The sequence below is a fragment of the Chlamydomonas reinhardtii genome, chromosome 6, assembly GCF_000002595.2.
Source record: "Chlamydomonas reinhardtii strain CC-503 cw92 mt+ chromosome 6, whole genome shotgun sequence".
Lineage (NCBI taxonomy): Eukaryota > Viridiplantae > Chlorophyta > Chlorophyceae > Chlamydomonadales > Chlamydomonadaceae > Chlamydomonas > Chlamydomonas reinhardtii.
In genome coordinates this window covers 7,637,468-7,657,231 of record NC_057009.1, presented here as the reverse complement: position 1 = coordinate 7,657,231, position 19,764 = coordinate 7,637,468, and the positions used below count along the sequence as shown (strand labels likewise).

Genomic DNA, 19,764 nt, shown 5'->3' with positions numbered 1-19,764 from the left:
GCCCCGAAGACTCCAATTTACAATATCTTAGTATGGCAAAGATTAGGAACTCCTGATATGCGCTTTTATGGAAACGCTAGAATGACGACCGCGCTACCGAAATGGTTCACGCCTCTGAGGCTCCTCGGCATTTTCTGTCTCACCAATCTAGTGGTTTACCTTGACCGCGGTGCGTTGCAGCAACATGCGTAACGAGAAACGCGCGCAAAGCTCGGTTTTGGGGTCGTTTGCGCTCGCTGACACGCGGTTTGGTGAATTGTGGACAGGGCTAATTGCAAGCAATGGAGTCAATGGTACGCCGAGGACTGAGGCTGATCCAGACGGGTCCGGCATCCAGGTGTGCATGTGCGCAAACAGACTCGGCATCGCTTACCAAGCCCTTGCCGACCCCGTGTTGCGCTGTGCATGCAGTATTGTGCTGGCTTGCAGGCCACTAGCTCTAGGCTGCTGTGTAATCCCGCTGTAGGCCCCGTCCCTAGGGTTCGGGGCCAACGGTTAGGCGAACCTGCCCCGCAGAAAGTGCCTCCCCCGGGCGGACGGAGGCCTCCGGCGCCGCAGGCGCCGATCACTCACCCCCCTCCTCAATACCGTCACACTACTCCTCCACACGCAGGGCGAGTTCGACCTCAACTACGTCGAGGACGGCCTGCTGCCGGCCCTGTTCATGGTGGGACTGCTCATCAGCTCCCCCATCTTTGCGGAAACAGTGAAGCACTACAGGTCGGTAGGCCGTTGGATCGAGCGCCGCGGGCAAGGGCGGGCGAGGGCGTTAACCGGCTGAGCCAGCTACTTGGGCAGCTTGTGAGCCTTGCATAACGTCAGTAGTACGCCTTTGTTAACACCTTGGGGCTCTGAACTCTTGCTGACATCTGCCTCTGGCCCATGCCCTCCGTGTAATTTCCCTGCGCCGTGCGTGTGTGCCCCCAGCGCGTTCCGGCTGCTGGGCATTGGTATGGCCGTGTGGTCAGCTTCCGTGGTGGCGTGTGGCATAGCGCCCAACTTCGGCCTCTTGCTGACCGCCCGCGCTTTTGTGGGCGTGGGAGAGGCATCCTTCGTCGCATTGGCAGCGCCGTTCATTGGTACGTGTCTACGTGGCAACCTGCGCTGCACACGCGCATAAGCGGCATACCGTATTCGTATCCCCCAGGCTGCGACCCGGTGCCTGTCATTGATACCGAGCTACCTCCGCTCAAGCAAGCACAGCCCTACACCAACCCTCCTCGCGCACCCGCTCGCACATCCGCCGCTGGCACTCCGCAGACGACTTCGCGCCCGCGGCGCAGAAGGCTCGCTGGTTTGCAGCTTTCTACCTGTGTATCCCTGTGGGCTTTGCGCTAGGCTACATTGTGGGCGGCGCCGTCACTGCTGTGGCGTCTTGGCGCTGGGCGTTTGTGGGCGAGGGGCTGGTCATGGTGCCCTTCACCCTCTTCGCGCTCACCGCACAGCCGCTGCAACTGCGCGGCTCAAAGCCAGCGGGTGAGGCCCAGCGGCGTGCGTGCTGCGTTCGCGCGCGTGTGCGGGGCATGCAAAGCATTACCAATCATATGGGGATACATGTGTAGGCTTTTTGGAAGGAAGCTGTGTGTGTTTAGGTGTTGGAAGGGCCATGCGCGCCCGTATGGCACACGCACCACCGTGTGGATGCCCCGCCCACACACCCACCCGCTGCCACCGCACCAGGGGCGCCGCACCACCGGCACCACCGCGGCGCCACCGGCTGGCAGCACTGGCGCGCGCTGCTCAGGGAGTTCGGGGGCGACGTGGCCATTGTGTTGCGGCAGCGCGTGTGGCTGGCCGTGTGCGGCGCCTACACCGCCTATGTGGCGGTGCTGGGCGTGTATGCCTACTGGGGGCCGCAGGTGGGGTGGTGGGTTGTAAATTCCAGCCCAAAGTAAACCAAACTGAGCTACAACGAGCACCTTTGGGGGTTGGCTTTCATGGGGTTTGGATGAGACGAGGGGAGGAGGGGAGGTTTGTGGGCGGTTCAGGTCTGGCGCCATGGCGGTTGTGTGTGTGTGCGGCTTGGGGTCTGTCAAAGAGCATTGGTGACCGGCTCGCATGCCCTGCCCAGTATCACGCTGAACTTCGGTGGCGCCGACGGGTGGCACCCCACAACTACGGTATGCGCCCCTGTACTGACGCTACCTCCACCACCACCTCCCTTTCCTGATATATACGCTACAAACTCCACACCAAAGCTATTGCGCACATAACTCTCCACCTCCACCACCACCTCCCTTCTCGCAGGCCGGCGCCGCGCTGTTCTTTCCGCGGCACGAGGGTGACACGGGCCCGCGCTCCAGCACAGCCGACCTTACCTTTGGCGGCGTCACGGTGCTGACGGGTGTGGTGGGCAGCGTGGCGGGCGGCCTGGCGCTAGACAAGATGGGTGAGTGAGGTGTGTGTGCGACATTTAAAGGAAACGAAAACGCTCATGATGCTTGCCTCGCTACGTTGGCCCCCGCGCTTTCCGTTCCCCATCCCACCTCCACTCGGCTCCCACGAATGTCACGGATGGAAACAACCCCCGCCTGCTGAATCCTGCAAACCCCGCCCCACCTCACCACCCACCGCACGCCCTGCCAGGCTCCACGCTGCGCAACGCCAACCTGCTGTGCGCGTTCGCCAACCTGGTGGGCTTCGTATTCCTGCTGCTGGCCTTCACCACCTCCCAGACCTTCGCGGCTTTCATGGGCCTGTTCGCGGTCGGACAGCTCATCATCTTCCTGCTGCAGGTGCGCAGATGATTTGTGTGGGCAGCTGCTGTGTATGGTGGTGGTGCGGGTTCAGAGACTGAGGGGCTGCTGGGTGTTTTGCTAGGATGTTCGCGAAATCCCTGGTACAGTCTCGGTTAACCCTGTACCGTAGTGCTAGATGTGTGCTTCCAGCTGCCATTCTGGGTGCCTTCCCACCGCCGCAAATTAATGCCGCCCCCTGTTACCCCTTCACGCATCCCTGTCGCCTTCCCTCCCACTTGCCCCTCTCCCACCTGGGCCCCCTCCAACGTGCCCCCCCCCTCCCGACCCCCGCCCCTTGGGGCCCCAGGCGCCCGTCGCCGCCATCGGCATGTGGTGCGTGCCGCCCGAGCTGCGGCCTCTGGGCGCGTCCCTCATGACCGTTTCCATACACCTGCTGGGTGACGTGCCCTCGCCGCCGCTGGTCGGGCTGCTGCAACAGCGCCTGGCGGCAGGTGCGTGCGTGCTGGGGTACTTGGGTGGGCTTGGGGGCCGCGGTGCGCCAGATTTTATGTCTGAGTAGCTTGCCTCTCTGAATTTTCCAGTGGTCATGTATGGCACCTGCTTTGCATGACGACATACAGTACTGGTGGGTTCCTGACACTCGCTCACCCACACGTTTGCAGGCAAGTCGCCCGCGGACGCGGCCGAGCAGTGGCGCATCTCTCTGAGCGTTGTCAGCCTGCTGCTGCTGGTTAGCGGGAGTTTGTTCCTCTTGGGCGCGTGGCTGTCGGTCCCGGGGACAGACTGGCGAGGCAAGGCGCCTGCTAATCAGGAGCAAGGCAGCGAGGAGGGTGATGGCGTGGGCGGCGAGGAGGGGCTGGGCGGCGTGGCGGCGGAGGGGGGGCCGGACGTACGGCCGCTCCTGCTGGAGGAGGGCGGGGCGGGGCGGCAGCGGAGCAGCGATGAGCCGCTGATCAGTGACAAATGAGGGCGGGCGTCTCAGGCTCCTAGCATCATGGCTGCAGGAGTTCCTGCCAGGTGTAGATGTGTGCTGGGGGCAGCCTCGGCGGCGAGCTCACAAGTTGTGTGTTTGTTGTGTAGAGTAATTCTGGACTACTGTGTGGGTATTGCTTAAAGGTCCGGCCTGTGCACGCTTCGCGCTGCACCGCACCTCGCATGCATGTGTGTACGTGTGTGCCGTCCACCGCTCCTGGTGCCGTCCTTCAAGCCATCAAGGTGCCTTCACCAGTTCACCACCTCGGCCCCTAGGGAGTAGGGACCTCCAGCCCTTTCGTGCCCCAGCCTTTCAGGGGCCGCGCAGTTGACGGGACTCCAGGGACCCAAGCGGGTTCAAGCTTGTGTTACATGTGTGTCAAACGTGCCTGCACCATGTCAGCTTGATGGAGCATTTTGACCACGACGTGGCTGTATATTAAAGCTCACCCTTGCGGCTCTTGGTTCGGCTGAGCCTGTTTTGCCTCTCGGTGCAACTGCGCCTCTTGGGCCGTCACGCCCGCTAATATGACCAGGGCATTGCATCTCCAGCACACGCCTACGCAATTACACCAACACATTCACACGTGCATGAATGTCTTGCACAGGTCCTGTCAAGTCTCGTTCCCTCCCGCACTACCGGGCTTCGTGTTTGTCCCACACTCTCAGGAACACCCATGAAAGCGCTCAATGTGGTTCGCAGGAGGTTAGCTACACGCTTGCGGCCTAAGACGGGAGACATGGCCGCCCACATTCCCTTAAGAAGGAAAACCGCTTTCTTGTCTACGACCACATGCCAGGCACAAGGTACAGTATAGAGGGTCTATCATAGCAATGCAAATAAGCCTGTAGCGGAAACGCTACCTAGGTGTGCGCAAGGCACTGTGCACTGCGCTAGCACCGAATGGCCCAAACCGCGCACGTGCGTCATGCGGAATGCTGGGATTGCGCTGCCGTCACAGATCGATGTGCGCCCCCCCCCCCCGCCGTCGGCCCGCCGAGCGCAACTGCTCGCACCAACGCTTCGCTTTGATCAGCCACACGCCGCCGCAGACAGAGATTGTCTTCTCATGACACCAGTATTCGTGGGACACCACCCACACACCCATCGAAGTGCTAACGCACCGTATCTGTACACTCCACAGGTGGCCGAATCCGACCCGGCCGCCCCTGGCACGCCATCACACGGCTCTTGCCGACACCCTCGCAAGCCGCAGCCGCAAACACGGCCGCCCTCACATCACCATATTCTGTACATGCGCCTCCTCCCGCGCTGCCCCAGCCCGGCGCCTGCCTGCCCGCCCTCTGCGGCGCTAGCCCCTGCCCAGCCACTCGACCCGAGCAGCACCAACAGCAGCACGACGAGGGTTGCTACCTCAGTCAAAGCGCCGCGCCCAGGTCAAAGCCGGTCATACCAGCAGCCAGCGGCGCTGCACCCACGCCCATGCCCAAGCCCAACGCGCCGGCCGCCCCCGCCGCCATCTCTGCGGTGTGATGCATGATCACGTCACCCCCGACGAACCCAAGATCAAACCCCGTCGTGGCCGCAAGGCTGGACGGGTTTGTGTGCACCTCACCACACAGCCGCTTCGCTGCGGGCTGCTCCTGCTCCACGCCTCCAGCCGTCCCCGACAAGTCCGCAACGGTGTGCCCGGCGTGGTGCATGTTGTGATGCTGGTCGTGGTGGTGGTGGAGCTGGTGGTGGTGCTGGGGCTGCTCCTGGGGTTGCTGCGGGTGATGGTGGTGATGCAGGTCGTGGTGGTGGTGGTGGTGGTGGCTGCTGGGCGGCAGGTCAAACAGGTCGTCGGTGATGTCACCCAGCTCCGCGGCCTCCGAGATGAAGCCGCTGCTGTTGTCCCCGCTGTGCACCTCGCCGGCACGCCGCTTGCCCAGTATCCCGCCTGCGCCGCCCAGGCCACAGTCTCCGCTGTTGCCGTGCAGGGCTTCGCCTGCCGGCAGAATGACCGCCGCCGCCGTCGGCACGGCCGCGGGCGCCGGCGCTACGACCGGCGCCCCCACAGCAGCTGCCGGGACGGCCACGGGCTCGGCGGTGCCCGCTGGCTGCTGCGGCGGCGACGCCGACGGATGCGCAGGCGGTGGCAGGGCATGAAGCGGCGCGTTCTGTAAGAACGCTGCAGCTGCCGCGTCCCCGTGCGCACCCGGCGCGGCCATCGGCACTGCATCGACCACCGGCAGCGCAACAGCCTCACCTCCCACCGGGACCACCAGGTGTGGCGCCCGTGCGGGCGCGGCATCGTCCGGTGCTGCTGCTGCCGCCATCGCTCCCGCCGGGTCTGCGAGCTGACTTTGCAGGGGCGGCGGCCCAATGAGGGCATCATCGTCCTCCTCTCCTGCGGCGCTGGGCGCCGCATCCACCGCTGACAGCGCCGGCGCTGCCACGACAGCTGCTGGTGCCACGCCCGCAGCCGGGGCGCTCATACCCCCCGCCGCCGCCGCAGGTGCGGCTGCCTCTGCCTCCAGCTTCAGCATTTCCGTGTCAGGAGCGGCAGCACCGGCAGCCACCAGTACTGCCCCAGCCGCTGCTGCTGTTGCTGCTGCTGCTGCCGTGTTCGCCGCTGTCGCCGCCGCCGCTGCCGCTGCTGTCGCGGCCGCCGCTGCCCGCTGCACACGCTGCGACTCCAGCATCGCGCGAGCCGCGTCCATATGACGGCTGGCTGGCGCGCCGGGCGCCACGGCGCGTGGCGCTAGCGTGGGTGGAAGCGCCGCCGGCATGCTGACGGGCGGCAAGCCGGGTACGTTGGGCAGGTTGATGAGACGGTTGGCGGCGGCCGCCGAAGCAGCCGCAGCCGCTGCGCCAACAGTTGAGCCGGCGCCTGGCCCAGCAGCGCCGCCGTCACTGCCAGCGGCGCCGTCACCGTCGGCACCGCCGCCGACTGTGGTGGCGGACCGCCGTGCGGGCGCCGGCGCCACAGCCTGCGGCAGCGAGGACTGCAGGAGCAGGGGCAGGCGGGCGAGGGCAAGGAAGCACAAGCTTAGCCATTTCATCGTGGTGAATGCTGTCATGTCAAGAACCATCGGACAGGTGCAAGGCCCTGGGTGCCGGGGTTCTTTCCCTCCACATGGCACTAGCAAACATAGTTTCCCAACGGCTTGGCGCATGGCGCCATGCTGACGGCCATGCCACGTCGATTCGACAGAACGCCTACCTGGCTCGTGCGCAGGCCGGCTCCGGGCGCAGCGAGACGCAGCGTGCCGGGCTCGGCCGCCGCCGCCCACGGCAGCCGTGCGGCCCCCAGCCCTTCACCCGACTGCCGCAACGCCTGCGGCGCCGCCCCTGCTGCCCCTGCCGCGCCAGCGGCACCTGCCCCTGCCCCTGCCCCCGCCCCTGCCCCTGGCTTCTTCCCAGCCACCACGGCCGCGGCCGCCTGCTGCCGTGCGCGCGCCGCCGCGGCGCTGGCCGTCGCGGACTGGCGCGAGGGCGGCAGCGACCGGAGGTGCTCATCCTCACCACCCGGCCCGTGCAGGTGCCCGTGGCCGTGCCCGTGGCCGGCAGCGGCTGCGGCGGCGCCGTAGGAGCTGGGGGCGCTGAGGCCCATGGCGAGGGCCAGCAGGGGCTCGGGAATGGACTGCTGGCGCATGAGGCGCTGCTGCATGAGCTGCACCAGCACACTGGCGGCCAGTGGGTTGTGCATCACCTCCTGCCGGGAAGAGGGGAGCACGCGAGGTGGGGTGCGAAGGGGTGTGAGATGGGGTGCGCTTGGATGCGGTTGGGTGCAGTGGGTTGCATGCGCGCTGCAACGCAGGCTTCGCTGTCGCAACTCGGCTCGGCCCTCCTTGGCGCTGCAAGCTCATGCTGCCTCCTCCTGTGCCGCCCACAGCCCCATGTCGCGCCCCGCCCTCAGCACGGTTTTCTCTTTGCCTAGCTCCCGCACCTGAGCGGCCACCAGCGCGGTCCGCATGTTGTCGTCCGACAGATCCAGCCCAAGCCCCTCGTCGTCCACAGCCGCCGCCGCCGCCTGCTCGCCGCCCTCCTCCTCGCCGGCCGCCGCCGCCGTCACGCCCAGCAGTGCCTGGACCCGGTTGGCCCGGCTGCCGGCCCCATACATCTGCGTACTCGAGCTGCGCCCGCCGCCGCTGCCAGTGTTCACAACCCCGCCCGCAACCGCCGCTGCCGTAACTGCCGCGACGGCGGCACGTGCGGCCGTGCGCATGCCGCGACCGTACGCCTGCGGCGCTGTCGGCTCGGCGGCGGCTCCGCCACCGCTGCCGTCCCCGTCCTCGTCGTCCTCGCCGTGAGCACCGCCGCCGCCGTGGGTGTACCCCTCCTCATCGTCGTCGTCCCAGGAGTGCCGGCTGCCGTGGGGTTGGCTGCGGCCGTCCTCGACGTCTTCGTCATCCTCCTCGTCATCGTGTCCGCCGCCAAAGCCGCGTCCGCCGGGGCGGCTGGCGCCACCGCTGGCAGCCCAGCGGCTGGCAGCGGCCTTGGTGTCCGCCATGGGCCCGGCCCGGCCACCACCTCCTCTGAAAGTCCAGGGGTGTGCGTGCGGCTGGTTAGCTGTTTGGGTGGGGGCCGATAAACATAGAGTAGAGCGCAGGCTTTGTCCTGAAGTTCCCGGTACAACATTGCCATGCGCGAAACGGTGCGACGGCACAGCGTCGGCATTGGGCCTTCGGCCCTCCTGTATGGTGCCCAACCCTCGCACCTGCCGGATGCTGCGAGGCCCCGTGCAGCCGCCCCACGTCCGCCTCGCGCCGGAGTGACCTGCCCCATCGGCCGCAGCCCGCGTGACTTCGGAGCGGGGGGCGGGTCGTCATCGGGGGGTGCGGGCCCGGTGTGCTTGCTGGTTTGCGGCAGCGTGTTGGCAAAGTCCGGAGACAGCATCCAAGTGTCCGGGTCGTGCGGGCACCTGCAGCATAGCAGCAACAATGTGACATGCTGCGATGCATTGCTGGGTGGCTTGTCGCAAGACCACGACGCTGCACCGCAGACGGGCACCCGCTCGGCGCGGAAATCTGGGGCTTGCCTGAGGAACTTCTCCGTCGTGTACAAAGTATGGCGGATATGGCTCTTCCTGCAATGAACAGGCAAAGTTACAGAAGTAACTACACGTGCGACCCCGAGAGCAGCGCCGCGCGCGAAAAGCAGCTTCGGCATCCATCCGCGCCCTCACTCACCAGTTTCGCCGCGCAGTAGCCAGCCGCCAGCCGCCGGTCTTGCGGCATTTTACTCTTCCAAATCGGCTACATGCGGTGTAAATCTGCGCCGCGATGCAATGGAAGCGTCGTAAGGAAATCCGTCCGTTCCGAATCCATCGGACATCCCTTGCTCAACGCACCTCTTTCAGGGTCGAGGAGCCAGTGCTTGCGCACAGTATGGCAGCATGGACTAGGTCATGAAATGTGTTGAAGCATTCGTCCCTGCAGATATGAGGTAAACGGGACATAGCCCGGTGAGGGCTAGCGAGCTCTCCGAGGGCCCCGAAGCCGTGTCGGAGGCGCTGCCAAGGTAGGTCAGGCGAAATCTCGCACCACTAGCAGCGAAGCGGGCCGGGGGAGGGCAGAGCAAGTGCAAATGCCCAAAGGATGGCAGGAGCCCATCCCTGCCTAGGACCCCGCGCCAGCCGTAGCACTTACGGCTCGAGTCCAAGAAAAGATGCCATTTCGTCACGCATTTGAGCGCGGCGCTATGCCGTGCGGCTGTCCTCGCGCGCTCTCGGCTGGCCCGTCAACTCGTCTCCTTCTCAACGAAAGTTTTCATCACTAATCTATAGTTTGCTATCCCATAGCCCTTTATCAGCTGAAATGGGCAGCTTTGCAGCTTTGGTAGTCGAGTCTCGAAAGCAATTTTCGCGAAGCACACTAACTAATAGTATGCCTCAAGGTGTCTTGGCTACGATATTATCGTGGTTAGACAAACTGATTTATGTTGCAAGAGTGGCACTTGGACTGCTGCTGATTTGGCCGATTCGGCGCATGCAGCAATTGTTTAGGCGCGAACGGCAAGTGAGTGCACCTACTCGGTGGTTAATAGTTAAGTACTATGTCCATACTTTGACGTCATCACCAGGGGCGCTGAGCGCATACAAGGGGCAAGGTAGGGTTTGACACTGGAGAGCTCACCCTGGCTTACCCCTGCCGTCCCCTGCTCGCCCTTATCTCGATCCCGTTTAAACCGCTGTGACTTGTCCACCGCCTGCTGCCGCACAAGCAGTGGCTGATATTGTACACGTGCATTCGCCCAAGGCGCGCCCTGGTGATAAGCCTTGTGAGCCTTGCATGGACACCATTGTTCTTTGATTTGGATGAGCTGCGGGGCGCTAGCAGGAATAGCAGCCCTCGGTGCCCGGCGCAGGGTTGCGCCCCGGCACATTACACAGAGCCCAGTTGCCCATTGGTGTGCTCATAGTAGCACCCCGGCATATGGAAGCGGCAGTGGGGGTCTCCCGTTTCCGGGCTAGTAATACTGGGCTTCAGCACGCAACGGACCAACGGTGCACGAGCGGCCAGTGGCGGACCAATGGACCACCGTCGCAGCCCCCATCGGTGGGAGCTTGTATCCATGTCCTACTGGGCGCGTAGAGGTGGTAGAGCATTGCTAGCTGGCTTGCAAGCGTCAGTAGTAGTCAGCACGATGGTCCATTGCCTAGTCTCGTGCCCTGTGCAGCCTTGCGCACTTTCACAAACACATGGCCAACATGCACGACCGTTACCGGAATTGGGCTCTGGGCAATACGACCCAAGGGGCCCTCCTCCAAACAAGGTCATGCTGCAGCACTATTGACGCTGGCACGGTACATTGCGTTGCCTTAAAATGACCCAGTGTGGCGCTCATCCGTGGACGTCGGTCGCCTGATTACAGCCTTACAGGTGCGCTACAAGTACGCGTCGCGCGTGGTATGGCGTGGTGCTATCGCCTGGCCGGGCGCCCGGAGAGTGGGGACTGCGCGCCATCAAACTCTATGAGCCAGCCAGCGGCCCAGCGCGACCATCGGTGAAGTAACCGCGAACTCACTTTGCGACTCTTGCCCTGACCCGCCTTGTGGGATTCGTGGGCCGGGTTTACAGCCATCATACTCGGGACTACGCTTCGCACCGCCCTCTGCTCTTGCTTGTAGTAGGAATTGCGGGCATATGGAAGGGGCAGTGGGCACAGGGGGGGGGGTAGAAAGCTCAGATTCTTACCCCATGCTCACAATTACAGAGCTTTAGGAGAGCATTATGCACGTAATTTTAGTTTCTTAAGGGGGTGTCTGGTGAGGAAGTTCTGGGCCGCCAAAGTTGGGGGGTCGGTCCTCGTTCCTGGGGGTCCGTCGGGTTTCGGGAGCCCATCCCGGCGGATTTCGGGAAGTGCCCCACAAGCAGAACTAGGGGCCAAACGCAGCAGTACGAGGCTCATATGTGCACGTTATGACGTAATAAGCACAAACAAAGCGTGGGAGGGCTAAGTTGCGCGTCCGGGCGTGGACATGTCGGGACATGTCTCCACATTCAACACATGCGCACTGACACAGCTTGGCTCTGAAGCGCTGGTGCGCTCGAGTTCACGTCTAACAAGGCTGCCGGTGCACATTGTCCATTCGTCATGCGGCAGAGAGTTGAGCGCGGGGTGGTCTGGGTCGAGGGGATTTCCATGGATAGGATCCCGAAGTCTTCAGAACAGGACCGCTGATGACACGGAGTGATAGTGCTCGTCAAGAGGAGTCGATTGACACCACTTTGGTATTAAATGGAGGGGTTTTAACCCCTGAACAACAAGGTTTTGTCCGTCGGGGGGTCGGTCGTCCCCTCAAGGGGGTCCCGGGGGATTTCGGGGCATGGGGTCTGGCACTTTGTTTCCTACCCCCGTTTCCAGGCTACTAGCAGGGCATGCATCTTGCAATAACAGGCCAAGCAACCATGGAACTCAAAGAACAGAGAGCAGGAAAAAGGAAAGAAAGGCGATACACGGAAACCCCAGCCCAAACCACCGCGAGCACGGGAACTACCGCAGGCAGGCGCACACACAACAGAGTGCCGGCACACCCGCACCAACACACCGCAAACCGGGCCCCGGGCCACAAGCAGGCTAGGGAACATAGGCAGCTGCTACCTGACCGCCACGCACGCACGCCCAACAAATCGGCCGCGCGCACTGACCCAGCAACAAAGCGGACCGGCGACCATACGGGAACCACCGCAGGCGCACGACCAAGCGCAGGCACACACGATCAGCGCGCAAGAAGGGCCGCTCCCAGAGCGCCCACAACAACTCCGCGTCCGCGCGCGCCGCGACCTCTAGCAGCTGCGGCACCAGGCCCCATGGGCACAAGTGAGGGCCACCATGCGCCACCCAGTCCCGCTCCCAGGCACAGACATCACCACGGAGGGACGTCAGGATCAAAGCGCGCCCCCAGTGCCATGACAGCATACCGCGTACGGTACTGGTCACTCGCATCCCACAGCGCCTGCTGCAGGACCTCCTCGAAGGTAAGGCTCGGACTGGGGCCTCATCTCGGTCAGCCAGCAAGGCCGTGACGTCCGCCGTGGACAAGATGGTCCCGTAGCTGTGCTCGCCACCACCCCCATCGGGGTCTGAGCCCACTCCAGCCGCCCAAGCGCCACCGCCGCGTACTGACGAAGAGTGATCCAAGTATCTAGTCTGAGGCCGCCAGACGCACGCAGGCACGCAGGCACGCGGGCACGCAGGCACGCAGGCACGCAGGCACGCAGGCACGCAGGCACGCAGGCACGCAGGCACGCAGCACGCAGGCACGCAGGCACGCAAACAAGGACAGGGGCGATGCTGGGGGGCTCCGTCCTGCGCTCGGGGGGCTCAGCCCCCAAAGATAAATTGCGGTTCTACAACAGCTCCGACTACCGCCCAACTAACTTGTGTGCGGCACCTCCAACCCCCTCAGCCGTACAGGAGTTGGTGTGGGAGTCGGGCAGCTGCGCGAGTGGGAGCTGGCAGTTGCAATTGCAGCCGGCTGGGAAGCTGCGTGCCAGGACTGGACTTGCATGGACAGCATGGTAGTGTCATGTGTGCTGATGCTAACAGAACGGTAGTTGAAACGAGCTGGGTGGCTGCGCGATTGGGAGCGGGTTGTTGCGCGGGCGGGCGGCTGGGAAGCTGTGACTGGAGCTGCGGTCCAGCGCACGTGGCTGGCTGTTGGCGCGCGGCGCGGCTGGGAGCAGACAGTTGCGTGCAGCGTCGGCTGGGAACAGACGCGTGCCACGGTGGAGACCTGGAGTCGCAGATTCGTGGACGGATACCTGCCCAACTGGTTGCATGTGGATGTGTGATGGGACGGGGTTCAAGGCAGGTTGGCGAGGTCCCGTAGGGTGCAGCCGATGCCCAGACCCGTAAGCAGACAGCAAACAGTTTGCAGTGGCAGGGCAGAAGTGCATGGCTGGTCGAACGCCGGCGTTACTGTACCGACAAGTTGCTGGCTGGCTGGAAGTTTGCTGATGCGCATTCCTCACGCTCCGGGCGCCCGGCCAGGCGATAGCACCACACAGACAGACCGCAACGCCACACTCGCGATGCAGAGCCGCAGCGCACCTGCAGGAAGATGACCAGCGTCCACGGATGAGCACCAGAGGCAACCGCAGAGAAAATGCAGACAGAATGCAGCAAAGCAGTGGCCGGGCGACAGCGTGACAAGCAGGGGCGAAAACAGGGCGAAGCAATTATTATAGGCAGAAAAGGGAGCCCGAATGTACGGATGAGTGGCGGGCGAGTCGAATGCGATTGCGAGACAAACACAACCGGAGTGTGAGGAAGCGCCGCGGGTTGGTAGCGGGAGTATCGTGGCTGAAGTTCGGGACAGAGAGCTGTATCGCGCGCCCTAAGGACCGAGTGCGGTTAGCGGAGTGTTTGCTGGCGAGTCGCGCTGGCGCTGGCGCTGCAGTGTAGTGTGAAAAAGGAGTCAAATACAAAGCAGGAAGACACTGAAGATGGTAGCTTGCATGTGGAGGCAGTTCTACGGAAAGCATTTGAGAAGCTGACAGACTATGGTGACGCACGGTGATTGAAGTGAGGATCATTCCCCTCGACGCAGCCGACGTGCTTTGGGTACCTGTACCGCTGCGCGCGTATTTTTGGGGGGCGGTCGGCGGAGACGTTGCACGTGTATGCATCATGATTGTGGGCGCTGGAGTGTATGATGGTCGCTGCGGTCACGCGCGGACGGGGCGCGAAGGGGCGGCTCGAATCGAAACTCGGCGGCATTCCGTTACAGAGACAGCAGCAGACTGCTGTACTGCGACATGCTCAGCGCTGCTGCCCGCGCCGCCAGCGGGCGGCTCAGAGCCCACACCTGACTCAGCACCCTCACCGTCAGCACCCAGGTTACTTCAGCCCCGCGTCGACGCGCGAGACTTGCCGCACGCGCCCCTGTGCCGCCGCCATGCCCGCCGCAACCGCCGCAGCCGCCAGGCTGCTCCATTCTGTAATGGGCGCCGCCGCGTGCGATGACGCGGTGCCTCTTCTCCGGGCATTCCTCCAGTTTCGCCCACGTGCGCCCCGCCACATGCGCCTCGCTTGTGTGCGCGGCCTCCAGCGCGGTCACCATCTTGCGCATCACTTCCGCAACAAGCGCCTCAATTTTCTGCATCATCTTGCAGGTCTGCTCGAGAGAATAGTCTTGTTGCGATTTCTTGAAACCGCAAGCGAGCGCGCGGCGCGGCCCACGCGCAACACGACACCGCCACGCAGAGAAATGCGCGCTAGCGCAGCACAACGAAAAGCAACGAGCACCGAACCCGGATCAACCACACCAACACCGCACGAGGCCACACACAGACGCAACACGTAAGGCACAACAAGCCCCCGCGGCCTCGGCCAGGGTCCGCGCAACGCAAATCTAGAGAAAGCCCAGAACGCTGGCACAACCACGAATAATGTGGGCCAGCCGGGGGCGCGGAACTAGCACCCACAAAAACAGACGCGGCAGGGGTGACCATGCCACCAGACCCTGCCCCCTTCGCCGCAGCCCCCGAACACAGGCACGCAGCACACCGCCTCAACGACTGTCGCGCTGCCGGCTCCCAGCCGCCGCAGGCCGCGAGCTGCAGCAGCCGCGACAGCGCCACCAGCAGCAGAGGGAACGGCATCGGCGTCTGCAGGTGCTGACGCCGCCTCCGGCACCTGCTGCCCAAACACCGCAGCCGCCGCCACTGACACCGTTGGCGCCGCCGGGGCGCCCGCACCATTACTCCAGCGGGGTGGGTGGCCGCGGCCGTGGGCTCGGCCGCAGACCTTGTTGCTGTGTGGTGACTGGCCCGGCCGCCCGACGTCTTGTGAGCCGCCGTTGTACAGCACGCGGCATTTATGAGGGGTCAATGCATGGTCTGTCCCGCGGCCTGACAGGTGGCAAGGACCGCTCACATGATGTAACGCGGCTGGGTGACGGCGGCACGCCCCAGCAGCCGCTTGCCCAAGTGCAGCGAAATCGGGCGCACGGGCCCCGCGTAAGGCTGCGGCTGCGCCCTGGGCGTTGCTGCGGCCGATGCGCCCCGGGTCCTGCTGCGCCTGGGCATTGGCCTGTCGTACGTCTTGGTCAGCACCTCGCTGATACGACCACTGCTGTGGAACTCGGCCAGCTCTGACGGGTAGGCATCCAGGGCCTGCTGCTGCTCCGAGATGGAGCCGTGGCTGAGGACGTTGCGCAGCAGCCCGTGGAACCAGCGCAGCCCAACCTTGACGTCCTGCCGAGCTTGTGCCCCGTACTTCTCCTCGAAGTTGGCCTTGCTGCCGCAGCTGTTGCGCAGGTGGTCCAGGACCTGCAGGTAGGTGGAGCACCGAGCGCCGTGATCAACTCAGTTGTGAGGGAAGCGGGGGTGTACAGGCCGCCACGATGATTGCGGCTGTTGGGACAAGCGTTGGTGAGTGCGCTGGCATACATTATATACAGTCGGTCGTTGTCAACATAACAACTGATAGTGCTGTGCCTGGAGTGTGACAGGTGCTGCGCTGCTGCCTCGTTATTGGACCCCTTGCTCTGTTTGCCTACCCTCCTAGCGCCTGGCTTGTTTTGGTATCCCCTCAACACCAACGACGGACGGATGCTTGTAGCAGGAGCTCCTTTGCGCACCCACACTCGCCCCGTTCAGCACCGCAAGGAACTCTACTGTCGATGCGTATGTGTTCTTCTGTTCACTCTGCACAAGGGATGCCTGTTTGAAAATCATCTGACTGCATTCATCCTCCCAACACGCACCGCACACGCCTCACTGCAAACACCTGCCTGTTCTGTCATTACAACCCCGCTTTTATCCTTGCCAGCTTTTCCCCTTGTTTGATACGCTAGTGACCTTTGAGGCGCAAGCTCGCTCTCTTTCGCATCTTCTTCGCCTTTGATGCCTTCCGCGCCTGTATAAACCCTTCTCTTCCCGCAGGTGACCGTGACCGTGACGGTGTCTGTGACTGGCCGCTGCTGTTGCCTCCTCACCTCCTTCTGCTGTGTCTCCTGATGACTCGCCATTTCGCAGTACAGCAACTTGCCCCCTCCCCCCACCCCCCACACACGCCCTAACACCCTACGCTGGCACGCTTACCTGGATAAACCAGTCCGCCTTCAGCAGCCCATCCGGCGTAAGCGCCAGTGCAGATGCCATGTCTTCCAGGAGGCTGTGCAGGTCCTTGTAGCTGTCGAAGTTCTCGGTATCCTGTTGAAGCGGGCGTGAGCGTGAGCGGTGATAGCGCCGGCACGAGGCGCAGCGCCGACGGCACGCGCGTGGCACGGGCCCCGCTCTCTCCCTCTCCTTCTCCCGCCCCCCTGCCCCTGCCCGCCAAGCTCTCTTGGACCGCATCTCGCAGCCCAGCCGCCCCAGCACTCGCCTTGCAGCACTCGCCCATCACAACCAGCTCCCTGAACTTCTTGGAGCTGATCGACTTGACGGCGGTGATGGAGTCCAACAATTCGCCAGAATCCTTGGTGACCGCCTGAGCAGGGAATAATATGGCTAATATGTTTGTGTAGGGCGGCAGTACACTTTCGCGTCCTCTCGTGTCGCACGGTCCTATCTCCTGTGCTTCAGAAGCACTTCCGATTCTGTGTCCGCTACGGATACCCAGCAGCAGGTGCGCGCCTCAAACGCCCACTTCTCGGGTGTGCACCTGAACACAACTTCTGCATGTACTGGCCCTCTGCTGTGTGTTCGCCCACCAAGCCTCCATGGTGAGCATGCACTACTCAGAAGGTGTTCTGGTTGGACATGGGCATGTGTTGGGGGTGAATGACGCACGTACCTGGAGCACCTGAGCGAACAGTGGGTAGTCCAGGTACAGACGTCCCTCACGCTCGGTGGCGAAGCTGGCCAGCAGCACCTTGAACGCCAGCGGGAGCGCGGCGGGCTCCACTCCAGCCATCGGGTCCAGCAGCTTGCGCAGAAGCTTCAACTGTGCAGCAGGCTGGCCCAGCAGTTGCAGCACCATGCGCAGGTCCGCCAGCACCTGAAAAGGGATCACCAGCGGGAAAGGGGGGTTGCTAGCCGAAACGTCGTATCTGCCGTTCATCGTGCCAGAAGCACACTCCATCACGGCCAGCGCCTGACCACCTTCTGCAACCATACATTCTTCAGGAATGCAATATGCAGGCCCCACCTCGGGAATGAGCTTTTCCGTCATGGTTTGCTCAACCAGCTCCGCAGCTGTGCTAGCCCTGCGGCTGTACCTCCACTCCTGGCACAAGTAGGCAAGCATAGCAACCTGCGGCGGCGACCGCCAGACCAGGTCTTTCGGCAGGGCCGGATTCCAGGAAGCGGCCTGGGCCTTGAGCTGCTCCCAGGCGACTTGCAACACGTCCATGGACACCGTGGGGCTCAGGTTGAGTCGGCGGTGGTGTATGATCAGGGCGAAGCCGTTGGTCTGCGGCCGTGCACAGCAGAGGGGCGTTAGGCTCAGAAGCTAAGTGGGGGTCGCGGCTGGGGCTGTGACGATGAGGCAGGCGGGAAGGTGCCACGGGTCCGCCAAAAGGCGGTGTGGTTTGCGTCGGACAGGCGAGGTAGAGTTAGACTAAAGGGCTGTGAAAGAGCACCAGAGCATCAGGTCCTGGGACTGCAACGCCAAATGCTCACCGGGGTAGCAGCGACGTTGGCCCACAGCGTCGCCATGGAGCTGCCAGTGACGGCCCAGGCGACCCAGTGGGGGCTGTCCAGCAGGAGTTCCTTGAGGATGCTGCAGTACAGGCAAGGAAAATGGTGCACGTATCAACTCCCTTGTTCTGCCCCTTTGTCGTCAATGAAACCTCGCAGCCATCTCCCTTAGTGCCTTCTGCCCCTCGTGTGAAGCGCCGTCTGGGCGCGTTTCACTGGCCATCGCCCCTCATCCTCCCATCCCCGTTTAATCACGTGACATGGGAAGGGAAACCTTGTGCTGACTCACCGCCGCATGTACAGCACCGCGTTCACGTCCAGAGTTGCGCCGCGCGGCGGACAGTCGTCTGGCACGGGCCGCTCCACCAGGTAAAAGCTCTGCGCCTCGTCGATAAGCAGGAAGTTCAGACGGTCCCGTGGCAGGCGCCGCATGAAGTCCTGAATGGCGATAACCATGGCGCCCGCGGAGCTGTCGCTGGGTAGGGGCGTGCTGGCAGCAGCGGAGAGCTGCTGGTCGGCGGCGCTCTGCTTGAGTCTTCGGAGGAAGTCCATAAGGAAGCCGCTGCTGCCACTGCTGCGGTCGCAGCCCAAGCAGCTTACACGCAGGAAGTTGGGCCCTGAAAGCATTGCGCCGGTGTGCTGCCGGTCGCTGCCGCCGCTGCAGTAGGTATTGGCCACAGCAGGCAGGACGTTGTTGAGCATGAAGGACTTGCCGCTCTGCACGTTGATGAGCGCAAGATAGGCGCAAGACGGCTAGGCGATTCCTCTTGGTCGCTCATCACCTGTGTGTCCCTCAATAGTGCACAAAGCCCATCTACAACGCCTAACCTTCTCCCTCCAGGCCATGTTGCATATGGGTGATACAAGCTGCACACGATGCCCTCCAACCCTTCGTCAGCCCGTTATATCCCACCTTGACCGGACCATTGATGAACAGCGGCAGGATGGGTTTGCCCGCACGGTACAATTCCTTGGCGAGGCACAGCCAATTCTGCAGCTCATCTGTCTGCCTGCCCTCGGGGTCCAGGAAGAAGCTGCTGCTCACGCCTGGACTTGCGGGAGCTGCACCGCTGATGGTATCCATGGGCTCGAAGAAGAACAGGTCCTGGTTCTGCGAGTCTTGCCGGAGCTGCAGCTTGCAAGCTGGCGGGCCTGCACGATGAAAGCCCGTCATGCCCACAAGGCGCAAACAATTCACAACCGGCCGCTGTTCCCTAGTTGCAATGCATGCAGGATCACAATGCAACGAAAGGCAGCAGGAACGAAGGGGTGCAAAGCAGCAAAGAGTGACGAAGCAACTTCCAGCTGACTCACGCCAAAGTGTCACCTGGGTATACGTGCTAAACCGCCGTGGTATGCTAGAGCTGGTGTTTTTGCTCAGGCCAAGCCGCCGGTGAGCAAATCCTGCTGCAAATCCCTGTGCGATGCCGCAACACAAACTCACCGAATCCTGTCGTGCTCTCCACCCCCAGGCTGGTTGCCGAACCTGCATGACGTGGGAGCCCCCGCGGGGCGGCATATCTCAACGCTTATGTGTGGTGTGGGGTTGGGTGCTTACACACGGCGGGTTGTGTTCCGAGCGTAAGGTGGCCTCGACCAAATCAAGACTGCGCGACACAACGACATCAAGCCGTTGCGGTCGCTTGCGAACAAGGTTGGGCGAACTCCCGCGAACGGCAACATCACCAGCTCCTGGAACTAGCTCGGTATGCCCGACAGCATACAAGAGGACCTCACCTTGCGCGTGGAAAATTTGGTCCGCCCTCGCGGGTTTGAGCCCGGCTTGCTGGAGGCCTGTATAGCTGGCATCCTTCAGGTCATCCAGCGTAGCGTAGCCACCCTCCAATAGCAGGCGCAGGTCTGCGTCGGTGAACCTGCCAGCTCTTGCAGGCCCGAGCAGGCTCTCCAAAGCCGCCCGCAGGCCGACCAAAGCCATATCCTAGGGCCAACCCCAAGTGCGTAACTATACAGGGATTCGCAAAGTCTTTTGGATATTTTGAGTGCAAAGTTGGGTATGAACAGTCGCGCGCTCCCATCCCGCGGTGCACGATTCGTG

At 63.1% G+C, this 19,764-nt stretch overlaps 4 protein-coding genes across 4 annotated transcripts; 2 read left to right on the top strand and 2 right to left on the bottom strand.

The window, feature by feature from the left end:
- Window positions 1-52: 52 nt before the first annotated feature.
- Window positions 53-4,018, top strand: CHLRE_06g301550v5 (uncharacterized protein). The gene is made up of 10 exons (XM_043063610.1): window positions 53-169; window positions 267-337; window positions 614-720; window positions 928-1,079; window positions 1,261-1,476; window positions 1,681-1,859; window positions 2,248-2,389; window positions 2,587-2,735; window positions 3,046-3,190; window positions 3,362-4,018. Exons 1-10 carry the CDS (start codon window positions 82-84, stop codon window positions 3,664-3,666), a joined length of 1,554 nt encoding a protein of 517 aa, XP_042924316.1. The 5' UTR covers window positions 53-81; the 3' UTR covers window positions 3,667-4,018.
- Window positions 4,019-4,027: 9 nt separating this feature from the next.
- CHLRE_06g301500v5 (uncharacterized protein) lies at window positions 4,028-9,622 on the bottom strand. Its single transcript, XM_043063609.1, has 8 exons — window positions 9,267-9,622; window positions 8,969-9,050; window positions 8,808-8,890; window positions 8,657-8,704; window positions 8,336-8,539; window positions 7,565-8,153; window positions 6,839-7,330; window positions 4,028-6,620 (listed from the first exon to the last, which is right to left on the bottom strand). The coding sequence occupies exons 1-8, from the start codon at window positions 9,290-9,292 to the stop codon at window positions 5,052-5,054; spliced, it is 3,093 nt and encodes a 1,030-aa protein (XP_042924315.1). The 5' UTR covers window positions 9,293-9,622; the 3' UTR covers window positions 4,028-5,051.
- A 2,180-nt stretch (window positions 9,623-11,802) lies between these two features.
- Window positions 11,803-13,828, top strand: CHLRE_06g301476v5 (uncharacterized protein). Its single transcript, XM_043063608.1, has 3 exons — window positions 11,803-11,940; window positions 12,074-12,098; window positions 12,530-13,828. Exons 1-3 carry the CDS (start codon window positions 11,931-11,933, stop codon window positions 12,675-12,677), a joined length of 183 nt encoding a protein of 60 aa, XP_042924314.1. The 5' UTR covers window positions 11,803-11,930; the 3' UTR covers window positions 12,678-13,828.
- Window positions 13,829-13,834: 6 nt separating this feature from the next.
- Window positions 13,835-19,677, bottom strand: CHLRE_06g301450v5 (uncharacterized protein). The gene is made up of 10 exons (XM_043063607.1): window positions 19,446-19,677; window positions 19,153-19,194; window positions 18,622-18,860; window positions 17,998-18,425; window positions 17,691-17,790; window positions 17,218-17,481; window positions 16,864-17,067; window positions 16,453-16,557; window positions 16,170-16,280; window positions 13,835-15,395 (listed from the first exon to the last, which is right to left on the bottom strand). The coding sequence occupies exons 1-10, from the start codon at window positions 19,642-19,644 to the stop codon at window positions 14,997-14,999; spliced, it is 2,091 nt and encodes a 696-aa protein (XP_042924313.1). The 5' UTR covers window positions 19,645-19,677; the 3' UTR covers window positions 13,835-14,996.
- Window positions 19,678-19,764: the final 87 nt, after the last annotated feature.